At 34.1% G+C, this 14,082-nt stretch overlaps 1 protein-coding gene across 1 annotated transcript in view; it reads right to left on the bottom strand.

The window, feature by feature from the left end:
* Positions 1 to 14,082, bottom strand: part of Acss3 (acyl-CoA synthetase short chain family member 3) — a 162,242-nt gene that overhangs the window by 5,369 nt on the left and 142,791 nt on the right. The window contains exon 13 of the mRNA XM_076854912.2: positions 13,174 to 13,296. Coding sequence (XP_076711027.1) covers positions 13,174 to 13,296 — 123 coding nt within the window. The remainder of the gene's footprint in view (positions 1 to 13,173; positions 13,297 to 14,082) is intronic.

Below are 14,082 nucleotides of genomic sequence, written 5' to 3'. Positions count from 1 at the left end.
GGAAAAAAAAAAAAACAAAAAAAAACACTTACTTTGACTTCAGTGTAGAAAATAGAGGATTGTTGATGGTGGGTGTCACAATTTATGCCAGACAATCACCTGAGAGGCTCCTGTGGTGGATGCAGGTTATGGTAGTGAGTGTCAAGAAGTTTTCTTTATAAGTACATTGGAAAAAAAAATGTGATGACAAATAGGATGTGGGCCATTCTTATTTTGTGGCTTGAGCAGCTGGCTGGATGGTGGTACCAATTGCTTAACCAGAAAAGGCTAGTAAGGACTAGGCTCAGGAGGAAAGATCATGTATTATCTTGGAAATTTCCCACTAAAGAGGTACTTTTAAGACAACAGACAGTTAGATATAGGGATAGAGGACTGGTTTAATGTGCAGATCTCATTTAGATGTCATTCATGTATAGATGTTAAGGGAAGCTATTGACTTGCATGAGATCATTTAGGGAAAAAGTAATGAAAAGAAAAACTAAATGTCTTAAGGAACTCCACCATCTAATGGCCTTATGAAAAAGAAACAATTGTTGAAGTAGATTAGCAAGACACAGCCAGAGAGATGAGGAAAAGGAAAATCTGGGACACCCCACTTTCAAGTCCCAAACTTTGCATGAAGATCGTTAATTAATTAAGCTGAATTGAAAATGAGGTTTCTCTGAAATCCTGGAAGACTAAATGAACTTCCAGAATGGTTAGCATAAAACTATGTACTACTTCACACTGCCCCCCCCCAAAACATACAGATCAATCTTACTCCTCCCAGTTATAAGCATCCAGTTCAAAGTACCAGATCGTTAATATTTCCATCCGTGAAGCTTTTAAGTCCTACAGTGCTGAGGACAGCACATGTTGAATAACTGATTTCTGTAACATTTGTTTTATCTTACTTGCTGATGTAAAGATGATCATTTTCTCTTTGCTGCTGTCTAAAAATCTACCTACTGCTGAATGCACACTGTGCAGACTATGCAGAACCACAATCTCCCATTACTACTATTTGGGCTGTCAAAATGCTCCCAGCAGCTTTCTTATTTGTTACAATATTATGTACCTTTAAAGTGCAATTATTGAGAATAGAGAGAAAAATTTTACTGCCAGATATTTGTTTTTGGTGAATATTTTTACCACAACAGATAAGATATAGGCTTGGTAGGCTAGATCTTCTACTTTGGACTTAGCAGGCTCTTAATAAAGAATAAATAATAACTATTTTACCTGGCTAACTAGAATTTTAATTGTTAAAAGAAACATTTATTCAAGTGTTCATTAGTATCATAAATCTTTGTTCCTAAATTTCTAGAATGTCAAGGTAGAAATCTGTTCAAATCATTGAAAAAAAATCAATCATTCAGATATTTTGTCACTTAACCAGTATGACTATAACTTTAAACTGAATGTCAAAATTTCTATTTGTCACTTTTTCACCTTGTAATTTTAATTTTTTCATGTTTCCATCTTTAGCATTAGGGCTTTTAGAAGTAGATGGGGGAAATGTTGATTTTTTTTCTTTTGTGGCGGTAATATTTTAAAACCAGAATTAATACACCACACAATTCCTTATAGTTTTGGTTACTCAGATAAATTCTTAAAAATCTGTGTGAAACAACATTATTTTCAGAAATCTGCATCATTTCTAAATAAATCACATTATTATAGTAGATAAAATACTGTATTGTTCTATCAGTTAAAAAGATACCATACAGGAAGAGAGGCAATTTTCTGTGCTCAACCCATAAATAAAGTCTGCATGCAGCATGAACTTTAACAACTGAGTCATTTAAAAGGAAAGCATCAAAATGTGTCTTAGCAATATCTGAGGGACAGAAGCCAACCAAATGTCTTCTAAGGGGAGCAAAGAAAAGTCCCATGCATGATTCCCTCCATGTAGAGTCTATGAAGCATCTGTGATAAAATAGCAATTAAATACCTAAGAATGTAATATGTCTTAAAAGGTCAGTGTCTCACCACAAGTCAGTATATTCATGTCATGAAAATAGGTCTGGTAAGTACCTTTCATTTGGTTTCTGGAGTATGGTGATTTTTGTACAGATTTTAATGGATTTACAGTATTTCAAGGCTTCATTGGGCTAAACTACCTACAGTTTTCAATTATGCTTTTAAGAATTTTAATTTTTAGAAAAATTAGTTTAAATCAAGCACCCTCATTTGATATAAGGAATCACTTTGTGGTAGGAAGAGGAGGCTGCTTTTTCATTTCCTTTGACATTGAAGAAGTCTAGGGAACTATCAGAGGGAGTCCACATCTTCCTCAATATTCACATCAGTACTCAGGAAATATTCTATAGTTTTACAGCTATTTAAATCCAGTAGGCACTTAATGCTGTGTGGAATTGTAATTGCAAGGGATCTTTCACGTTATGGAAATGTATTCAATCATGAAGGAACCACTTCTAAAATAGTAAACAAAATAGCTAAGTTGGAAAACAGAAAGTGATGCTTTGGTCAGAACAGCCTTCAAATGGACAAACTGTATATGAACACTGGCCTAGGTTTTCCATGCAGTATTTTAAATATCTCCAAGTTGCCAAGATAATTAGTAGAATTATTAAACAAGCTGAAACTTAAGCTACAAATAAAAGAATGAAATCAGAGATCCCAACTTTCTCCTGTAGATATCTTTGTAATGAAAAGTCCTTCCTGCAGCAAGGAAACCAGTGAACAAGAAGCATGACTTTGATTCCTGCTAATTTTGTCTCATAAGTCCCAGACGAACAGATTTCAGACACAATTTTCTTAAGAACTCCTTGAACTACCACCAAAACTTCCCAAGTGTCTAGCTGCTTGCTAGGCTTTCAAAGATTAATTAACTGTTAAAATAGATCTTATTACTCAAGAGTTACAGAAGGCCCTCACTTGTATTGGGATCTGCAAGAATAGCGTCATCTCAAATTTACAAAAGGTATTCTAAGGCTCAATTTTCTAATGATAAGAACAGAAAAGAACATAAAGTATGATGAAATATTATTTTGATGAAGTAAATTTAATGGAATATCTGCTTGATTTAGTGTTATGTAAGGTAATACCCTCATAAAATTCTTACTTGGGGGGAAACTAGGAAAACATAGGTATTGTTACCAGATGTAAAAACAACATTTCATTTTTTTCCCCCAAACATGAAACTTTCAAAGAACTAAAGCCCTTTTGCTTAATTCAAGAAGTTAAAATGGAATCTGGCATTCACCACAGAGAACTCTGAAAATTAAATATTAATGTTTGGGCACTTAATAGGGTTGGTTACATAATCAGTATAAACATATAAGGCAATATTAAACATCAATTTACTAAGCAAATCTAGGAGGAGTTAGAGAAAACCTGGTAAAGAATGCTGGCTCTCTATAAGTTTCCCAGTAAAGAGAAGTCAAACCTAATATGAATGAAATAATTGATTTCTTTATATTCAATAAAGAGTTAATTTTTAATTCACATAAAAAGAGTTGTTAAAGAGTTAAGGACTGAGAAACATCCTTATGTGTTGTAAATACTCCAAGACTCAGGAACAAAATTTCTGCTCAATGCCAATAATTCTGGCACATTTTCTTTATTTTCCCACTTTCACTGCCTATCTGGCTCATTTGAACTCCCCCGTTACATCCAGTGAAGAAGATGTCAGCAGAAACACATAAAAGTACAACATACATTTGAATAGGTTGACACTTCTCTTTGCATTCTAACAAGAAAAAAAGAAAACTAAGCATTTGGGTTGATAATAAGAACTGTGCATGTGTAATCTTCATTCTTTGATCAGCTGAGTCTGCCGAAAATGTTGGAGGTAATCTTCTAGAAGCAAGAAATTAAAATTCTAAGCAACCAGAATCACCTTTTGCCAACACTTACATGAAGCCAAAAATTTCATTTTCAGATTATCACAGAATACAGAGCCCTTTAAAAACAAGATACTACAAAAGTACACAAAGATCATATATTTCAAAACATTTTGTGAAATTCTTTTTTCTACTGAAAAAAATATCACAATGACCAAAACACACGAGGAAGAGGAGGTGAGGAGGAGGAGCCAGGATGACAAGGAGTACTGAGCTACTAAGTTTATTAAGTTACTCCTCCAGGTAGGTCAGGCCTCTAAGGAAAGCGACTATTTGAGAAGAGAAATTCAATCTTTAGCCTGCATACTCTGGTCCCACTGACTTGTTAATAATGCTACCTTAAACTTTTTCTTTCAGTAAATTGCAATTTATTTGCTCCATTCAGTTTAAACATTATTCTGGAGATTAGTTCCACCTTATGTTTTCCACTAATTTTTGTGGAAAAAAAAATTAAATGTTGGGCTAAAATAACTATCCAAAGACTATCAAACTATCCGACCTTGAGAGAAAACCTGATGGTGAATTCCTTGTTTGTTTGGGAGTCTGGGGTTTTTGTTACTGTTGCTTATTTGTTTATTTTGCCTGCTATGCCTAGCCTGAGGCCCAGAAAAGGAGTCTTGGAGCTCTAAAATGGACTATCCTCCAGCTCCATTATGAACCCAGAAGAAAGCAGTTCCCTGCCCCCTCCACAAAGCATTGAGTCCCCAACCTGTCACCAGTGAATGTCAGCAAAGAAGCTGGGTTCACTCTCCTCCTCCTTGACTCTGCAGCAATCCTGTGGAATGGAACCCAGGGCACTCTTCCACCAAGAGAGAGCCTGGAAAGATTCAGTGCCACTTAACCTCCCCGTCCACAGCATGGCTTATCCTACATCAGGACATGCCTGCAAAGACAAAAAACTCTGTCTTCTCCCCAGAGACACTAAGCCCAGAGACACTGAAGGAGTCAGCCCCCTGCAGTGTAAGAGCAAAGCTCCAACTTACTACCCTATAGACCAGTAGGGGGCATCCTGGGAATCAAAAGTGGAGAGAGACCTGCAGTTTGTGTCTTGCAAATAGGAGCTTATTGGTCACCATTCTATCTGACAACAACTAAAAATGTTTCTGAGATCTGCTGAAGAGAGAGGTCACAGGGCAAACTGCTGCTCCCCAAACTGGAGAGACTGAAAAATTAAGAGAATCACTCTTTCCTGGAATAAAAACCTCCTCAGGAACAAGTAAGTGTCAGGGTGGGGGAAAAACCAGAACTGCAATTGATAAATTACTGGGGGCTCAGTGTGGACAAGTCTGAGAATTAAAAACAGCAGGAGCCTCCACACTTTGGGGGTTCTATATCCAGAAGCCCAAGTGAATATCAGAGAAAAAAAAATCTCCTCATACTTAAGACATGAGGTGGATAAAAGGAACTATGTTAAAATAATCCAGAACATTCTGTTCTTCTTAACAAGGTCTATCCTCAAAGAAACTGTGTGCCAGAACCTTGCCTGCTGGAATTTTACCAGAACCTAAATCACCTTGAGTAAAAAGAAATACTCAGTTCCAGCTCCCTCTAGCCATGCTGAGCTATCTAAGGGGGAAAAAAAACAAGAAGTACTACTAAGGTTCCCAGTCCAGGGACTCACTGAAAGACAAAAGAACTTTCTCCTCCCCTCACACCTCACCACCACATTACTAACAGACACTGACTAGAATTCTTTGTACCTAGAACATCATGTTCATCTTTCAACAAAAAAATTGCAAAGCATATTAAAAGGCAATTTGAAGAAGATGAATGGGCATCAGCACCTGTCACATAAGGCAGGAATGTTGGAATTATCAGATCAGAAATTTTAAAAGCTATAATTCCTATGCTGAGGCCTCTGCAAAGTCACAGAAATGGGACTGCTCAGGGTCCTTAGGGCTCACATCACATCACCTATGCCCTGGATGGTGAATGTGCAGCTATAGGAGTTAATGTTTGTGCTTCTGTGTTTTGTTCTTGCTTTGATTTGATACCTGCTTATTCTTTTCCTACTCTTCCCTTTTGGAATAGGATTGTTTATTCTGAACTATTGAGTTTTGGAAATTGTTTGAGTTTTGATTTTTATGAGGGCTATAGCTGAGTTTGCCTTGAGCCTCAGAATAGACTGTAGACTTGAACTTTGAAGCAATGCTACAACTTTTTAGAGTTTGGAGATTGTTGGAGGATGAACCGAGTGACTTTTGCATTGTGAGATGGACATGAACTTTTGGAGGCCCAGGGTAGAATGCTATAATTTGGGTATGAAATGTCCTTCAAAAAGGTTTGTGTATTAAAGGCTTGGTGCCTAGCTGTGGTGCTACAAGGATAGAAGAGCCTCTGGGGATGGGGTTTAGGAAAAGATCTTAGATCCCTGGGGATGTGAACTTTAAGGAGATTATGGGATAGATTCTAGTCTCTTCCTCTTCCTCTTTCTGCATTTTGGGTGACATGAAGTGAGCAGCTTTATCAATAATACTACACTCCCTGCCACAATATGGGGGCTTCACCACAGACTGAAAGCAACATGGCCAAGTGATCATGACCTGAAATCTCTGAAACTGTGAGCCAAAATAAACTTTCCTCCTTTTGATTTCATTATCTCTATTTTGTTACACCAATGGAAACTGATTGACATAGGACTTTAATGGAAAAAGCAGAAAACATTCAAGGACATATATATAATGTAAGCAAGCAAAGAGATGGAAATTTTGAAAAAAAAAATAATTTAAAAGAAGTGCTGAAATTAAAATAAATAAATAAATAAACACTGTAGCAGAAATGAAGAAGCACTTTAATGAGTTCACTGTAGACTGGACATGGCTGAGCAAAGTATGTCTAAGTTTGATGATATCTCAGTAAAAATCTAAACTGGAATGCAATGATAAAAAAAAAGAATATCCAAAACATGTGTAACAACTATAAATGATGTTACATAGGAATAACAGGAATATTAGAGGGATAAGAGAAAGAAGAACAGGAGCAATATTTAAAGTAATATTTGAAGCAAGAATGAGAATTATCCTCCAAATTAATGTCAGACACAAAACCACAAATCCATTAATCCCCAAAAACAATAAGCAGGGAAAATATCAGAAAACTACAAATAGATGTCTCATATTAAATTTCAGAAAATAAGGAAAAAAATTTTAAAAAGCAAGGGAAAAAATCATACCTATAGAAGATCAAACATAAGAATCATACCCCTTCTTCTCAGCAGCCATGTAAACAAGAAGAAAGTGTAATGAAATATTTACATTGTTGGCAAGAAAAAAAAGGCATCACTCTAGAATTCTGTACCCTGTGAAATTTTCCCTCAGACATGACGGACTTTCTCAAGAAAACAGAAATTGAGGCCATTTTTTTTCCCCCAGGAGACTTTCTTTGTAAGAAAGGTCAAAAGAAGTTCTTCAAAGACAAGGAAAATAATATGGATCAGAAACATGGATGAATAAAAGACAAAAATAAGGGAGAACATCATAAATGAATATATGAGAGTGAAATTAAAACTTTTATTTTATTTTCAATTTATCTCATAGATAAATTTTATGTAAAATAATAATAGCAATAATATGTTTGTAGATATATGTGTATTATATATGCACATATATATACACACACTTGTGCTTGCCTAGCATGTGTGAGGCTCTGAGTTCAACTGCTAGTACCACAAAAAGAAAAAATATAAAAATAAAAGTCATCTATTTTTGATCCAGAATACCTCATTTTCATATTCAGGGTAAAATTAACAAAGACGAACATTAAAAAAACAAAAATAACCCAGTAAATATGGATAAGCACTTGGACAGAATTGAAAGGAAACATAAAAGCCAAAGCTAAAGCCAGGTGTGATGGTACATGCCTGTAATCCCAGCAGCTCAAGGGGCTGAGGCAGGAGGAGTACAAGTTCAAAGCCAGCCTCAGCAACTTAGTGAGGCTCTCAGTAAATTAGTGAGACATTATCTCAAAACAAAAAATAAAAAGGGCTGAGGAATGTCACTTAGTAGTTAAGCATCCCTGGTTTCAATCCCCACCCACTACCAAAAAAAAAAAAAAAAAGGAAAAACAAAAGCTACAAAAAGTAATCAAAAAAACTAAAAAGGAAGAAGAAAAGGGGAAATGTTATTAGAAGAAGAAGAGGAAGAGGAAGAAGAAGAAAAGAGAGATAATGATAAGCTGGAACATATGTGTGTGTGTGTGTGTGTGTGTGTGTGTGTGTGAGTTTGTGTGTGTATCAATAATTAATTTAAATGTAAATTGCCTAAAAACTCTAGTTAAAATATAGAGATGTCCGATTGGATAATCAAGTATATGCTGCCTACAAGAAACCTACATAAAGTATAGTTATCCAGATGGATTAAAAATGAAAGGACAGGAAAAGATAAATGATGCAATCATTATTCAAAAAAGATAGAATGACTGTAAGACTATCACACAAAGCAGATTTCAGAACAGGGAATATTACCTTTGATAAAAAAAAATCAACATATAAAAACAAGAATGCATTTTAACGTGTAAGATTTGTCCCAGAAATGCAACATTAGTTGAAAATTATTTGGTGTAATTCACATGCCAGGCTTCAAAGACAAAGATGATCATGTCTAGACAGGTAGAAAAAAGGACTTGATAAAATTCAACATTCATGACAAATTAGAAATAGAAGAAAACTTCCTCAGTTTGATAAAGGGCATCTACAGAAACACCTATAGTTAACTTCATTCTTAATCGTTAAGCATTGAATTTTACCCTAAGATCATGAACAAAATAAGTCTATTTCCCTCACCTCGGTTATTCAGGGCCATACTGCTAGTCAGTCCAAAAAGACAAGAAAAATAAACATATATGAAAGGTATTCAGATTAAAAAGGAAAAAAAATAAGACTATTCATAGGCATCATTAGTGTTTACATAGAAAATGTCAAGAAATCTAAACAAAACAAACAAAAAATCCAGCAAGTTTAGAATTAGTAAGTAGAGTTAACGTAATGACAGAATGAAGATTAAAATATAGAAGTGTTTACTAGTTCTATTCACTAACAAAAATTTGGACACTAAATCTTAAAAAAATACTATATATAATAACAAAAAATTAAATCTTAGGTATAAATATAACAAAATATCTTCAGAATCTGTATTATAAAATGTATAAAATAATTAAACATTAAAAAAGACTAAATACATGAAGATGTATATAAAGTTTCATGAATTGGAAGATTTAATATAATATAGATATTAATATTTTCCAAATTAGTGTTTAGATTTACACAAACTCAATAAAAATTTATGCATTAATTCATTGTAACTACAGGAAAACTCAATCAAAAATATGTACATAAAATTAAAGGGAATATAAGTTGAAGAGTGGGATAACTGGGTCAAATGGTGGTTCCATTCTAAGTTTTCCAAGGAGTCTACATACTGCTTTCTGGATTGGCTGCACCAATCTGCAGTCCCACCAACAATGTATGAATGTGGCCTTTCCCCCACATCCTCACCAACACTTATTGTTGTTTGTATTCTAGATAGCTGCCATTCTGACTGAAGTGAAATGAAATCTTAGAGTAGTTTTGATTTTCATTTCTCCAATTACTAGTGATGTTGAATATTTTTTCATATATTTGTTGATCAAATGTATATCTTTTTCTGAGAAGTGTCTGTTCAGTTCTTTGGCCCATTTATTGATTGGGTTATTTGGTTTTTTAGTGTTAAGGTTTTTGAGCACTTTATGTATACTAGAGATTAATGCTCTGATGTGCTTGTGGTAAAGATTTGCTCCCATTCTGTAAGCTTTCTATTCACCTCACTGATTGTTTATTGGTGAGAAGCTTTTTAGTTTGAACCTATCCCATTTACTGATTCTTGGTTTTAATTCTTGCACTACTGGAGATTTATTAAGAAAGTTGGGGCATAATCCGACATGATGGAGATTTGGGCCTACTTTTTCTTCCATTAGGTGCAAGGTCCCTGGTTTAATTCCTAGGTCCTTGATCTACTTTGAGTTTTGTGCATGGTGAGAGATAGAGGTTTAATTTCATTTTGTTACCTGTGGATTTGTAGTTTTCTCAGTATCATCTGTTGAAGAAGCTATCTTTTCTTCAATGTATGTTTTTGACACCTTGCTCTAATATAAGATAATTGAAGTTATGTGGGTTAGACTCTGTATGCTCTATTCTGTACCATTGGTCTACAGGTCTATTTTGGTGCAAATACCATGCTATTTTTTTTACTATTACTCTGTAGTATAATTTTAGGTCTGGAATAGTAATGCAACCAGCTTCACTCTTCTTGCTAAGGATTGCTTTAGCTATTCTGGATCTCTTATTTTTCCAGATGAATTTCATGATTGATTTTCCTATTTCTATAAGGAATGCCATTGGGATTTTGATTGGGATTACATCTGTATAGTGCTTTTGGTAGTATAGTCATTTTGACAATATTAATTCTGCCTATCCAAGAACAAGGTAGATCCTTCCATCTTCTAAGGTCTTCTTTAATTTCTTTCTTTAGCATGTTGTAGTTTTCATTGTATAGGTCTTTCATCTCTTCCATTAAATTTATTCCCAAGTTTTTTTTTTTTTTGAGACTATTGTAAATGGGGTGGTTTTCCTAGTTTCACTTTCAGCAGATTTGTCACTGATATACAGAAATGCCTTTGATTTATGGGTGTTGATTTTATATCCAGCTACTTTGCGGAATTCATTTATTAGTTCTAGGAGATTTCTGGTGAAAAGTTTTGGGTCATCTAGGTATAGAATCACATTGTCTGCAAATAGTGATAATTTGAATTCTTCTTTTCCTATCTTTATCTCTTTAATTTCTTTCATCTAATTGTTCTGGCTACTTTGTGTACAATCATGACTTGAAAAATTGTGCTCTTTATGTAATATGAAATTATTTGCATTCTGCAATCATGTATAACAAGTTAGATTTAAAAAAATTAAAGGGACTAGAACAGTCAAAATAATATTAAAAAAGAAGAGTTAATATAGAGGCCCAATGCTGTTCAACCTTAAGATACTCTATAGAGCTACAAGATCAGGTAGTATCAGTGAAAGGATAAATGCATGAGTTAATGAGAGATCATACACTCAAATGTTACCAGCTGATTTTTGACAAATATGCAAAGGCAATTAAATGGGACAAGGGAATCTTTTCTATAAATGATGCTGGAAGAACTGACATCCACTGTTTAAAAAAATTATTCTCAACCTGCATTTCACAATATAAAAATTAACTCAAATGTATATTTAAAATGATACAATGCAAACAAACTAAATGTAAAATTAAAAACCATAAAAGTCTTACATGAAAACAAGAGAAAAACATATTTATGGCCCTGACTTAGGAAAGAATTCTTAGATATGATACCAAAATCATGACCTGTAAAAGAAAACAAATATTGGACAATTATACTTGAGGGAATACTTGGTAAAATAAAAACACCAGCCACAGGCTAATAGAAAATATTTGCAAATTACTTATCAGAAAAAGAACTTGAGAGCATAATATATGTAATGAACACTTAAAACCAAATAATAAAAAAAATTATTTACAAAATGGACATAAGTCATTAGATATTTCATTAAAGAATATATAGAAAGAGGGCAAATAAACATGTGAAAAGATGTACAACATCATTACCTATTATGTAAATGCAAATTAAAAGAGTATAAATATCAATGGAACTATCCCCACAGACAGGATACAGTATAAAAATTCTCTTGATGTATCATCTTGGTATTCTTACCTTGATAATACCTGGCAACCCTGATTTTTCTCTATTTGCCTCAAATGTCACATAATTGATACACTATTATAAACTTATTAGAATGGTTTAAATAAACTGACACTATCAGGTCCTCCTAAGGTTAGAAGAAATAAGGACACTCAGACACTGTTGGTGAGTATATAAAATAGCACAGCCACCATGGAAAACAGTGGTGTAGTTTCTTAGAAACTTAAATATACACTCAAAATATAATCTACAAAACCCACCATAGATATTTAGCCTAGTGGATTAAAGTAATATTTACATAAAACCTATTTTTGAATGTATATAATACCATTGTTTATAATTGCCCCAAAATAGGAACAATTCCTAAGTCCTATAATGGGTGAATGGATACATAGATTCATTAAGACAGCTGCACAATAAATAGTACAAAATACAAAGGACAAACTCTTGATATGCACAACAAAGTGGAAGGATCGCAAATGCATTTTCATAAATATCTCAAAAAGTTATAATACAATCAATCAACAAATATATGAAAAGATGTTGATCATCACTAGCAATTAGAGAAATGCAAATCAAAACTACTCTAAGATTTCATCTCACTCCAGTCAGAATGGCAGCTATTATGAAGATAAACAACAATAATTGTTGACAGGGATGTGGGGAAAAAGGTACACTCATACACTACTAGTGGGACTGCAAATTGGTGCAACCCAATATGGAAAGCAATATGGAGATTCCTTGGAAAATTGGGAATGAAACCACCATTTGACCCAGCTATCCCTCTCCTCGGTCTATATCTGAAGGACTTAAAAAGAGCATACTACAGAGACACAGCCACATCAATGTTTACAGCAGCACAATTCACAATAGCTAAACTGTGGAACCATCTAGATGCCCTTCAGTAGATGAATGGATTAAAAAAATGTGGAATATTACTCAATAATAAAATCATGGCATTTGCAGATAAATGAATGGAGTTAGAGAAGATAATGCTAACTGAAGTTATCCAATCCCAAAAAAACAAATGCCGAATTTTTTCTCTGATATAACGAGGCTGATTCATAAGGGGGTAGGGAGGGGGAGCATGGGAGGAATAGATGAACTCTAGATAGGGCAGAGGGGTGGCAGGGGAATGAAGGGGGCATGCGCTAGAAATGATGGTGGAATGGATATACTTTGAATACAACCAGAGATATGAAAAATTTTTGCTCTATATGTGTAATATGAATTGTAATACATTCTACTGTCAAATATAAGTAAAAAAATTAATAATATAAAAAATAATAAATTAAAAAAGAATACAATAAATGTTGGCAAAGATGTGGGGAAAAAGGTACCCCTACATTGCTGTGGGGCTGCAAATTGGTACAACCACTCTGGAGAGCAGTATTGAAATTCCTCACAAAACCTGGAATGGAACCACCATTTAACACATGAGCTCATATCCATTCTATAACAGGAGTGAGCTAGCCTCTGCTGCAAACCAAGGGTGTGGTAATTCTCCATGTGGAATGGCTTAAACTCAATATTTCCTCAGTTCAGCTCTGTTCCTCAACACCACTTGGAATAAAATAACAATATTCATCAATACCTCTTCAATGGCACCTGCAGAAATCCTGTGACCTGCAACATTTATGACATCATCAACTCGAGACATAACATACACATAGCCTTCCTCATCCATGTAGCCAGCATCCATGGTGTCATAGTAGCCCTGGAAACAAGAATGAACAAGTTTTATTAGCATGCACTGTTAGGTAATGCAATCATTTTTAAACTTGGTAAAACATAAAATGTAAAAGAAATGGATTTACTGTAGTATTTGATTTTTTCATAACTGGACTACAAAATTAAATTACTTTTGATTTTGAAACCTTACTAGAATCGCTTTGCTCCTCTACCAGCCTGAAATAAATTAAAGTGTTCTTATATATGTTCAAGTTAAATGTTTGAACTTAGAGTTATAAAGTTTATGAACCCAATTACATTTTTTTAATGGAGAAGTAATAGCTCAATATTTCCAATATACTTTGGTATTGCAAAGTAATTCCTTGATAAAGTTCTTCTCTAATTGTATTAATTTTGAAAAGCTTTAAAGCTCAGTATGAATAATTACAAAATAGATCACTGGTTTATTAACATGTATTAGGATTGGACTCAAGCCTCAGTGAAATTTAATAGTGAAAATGAGATAAAACTTTTAATCACCTCAAAGTAGCACATCTTTGCTGGTATGGAAATCATAGTAGGAAGTATCAAGAAGAATAAGAAATAGAAAGAAGAAATATAACTTTCTTTAAGGTTTCTGAGTTTTTTTGATACCTATCTAAAAACCCATTTGTGTTTCTTAACCTTTTTTTTTTTTTTTTTTTGGTGAGGGCAGGTACTGGGGATTGAACTCAGGGGCACTCAACCACTGAGCCACATCCCCAAGCCCTATTTTGTATTTTATTTAGAGACAGGGTCTCATTGAGTTGCTAAGCAAACCTCCCCACTCCTG

Source organism: Callospermophilus lateralis, chromosome 4 (assembly GCF_048772815.1).
Source record: "Callospermophilus lateralis isolate mCalLat2 chromosome 4, mCalLat2.hap1, whole genome shotgun sequence".
NCBI classification, from domain to species: Eukaryota; Metazoa; Chordata; class Mammalia; order Rodentia; family Sciuridae; genus Callospermophilus; species Callospermophilus lateralis.
This window is presented reverse-complemented; position numbering and strand designations above follow the sequence as displayed.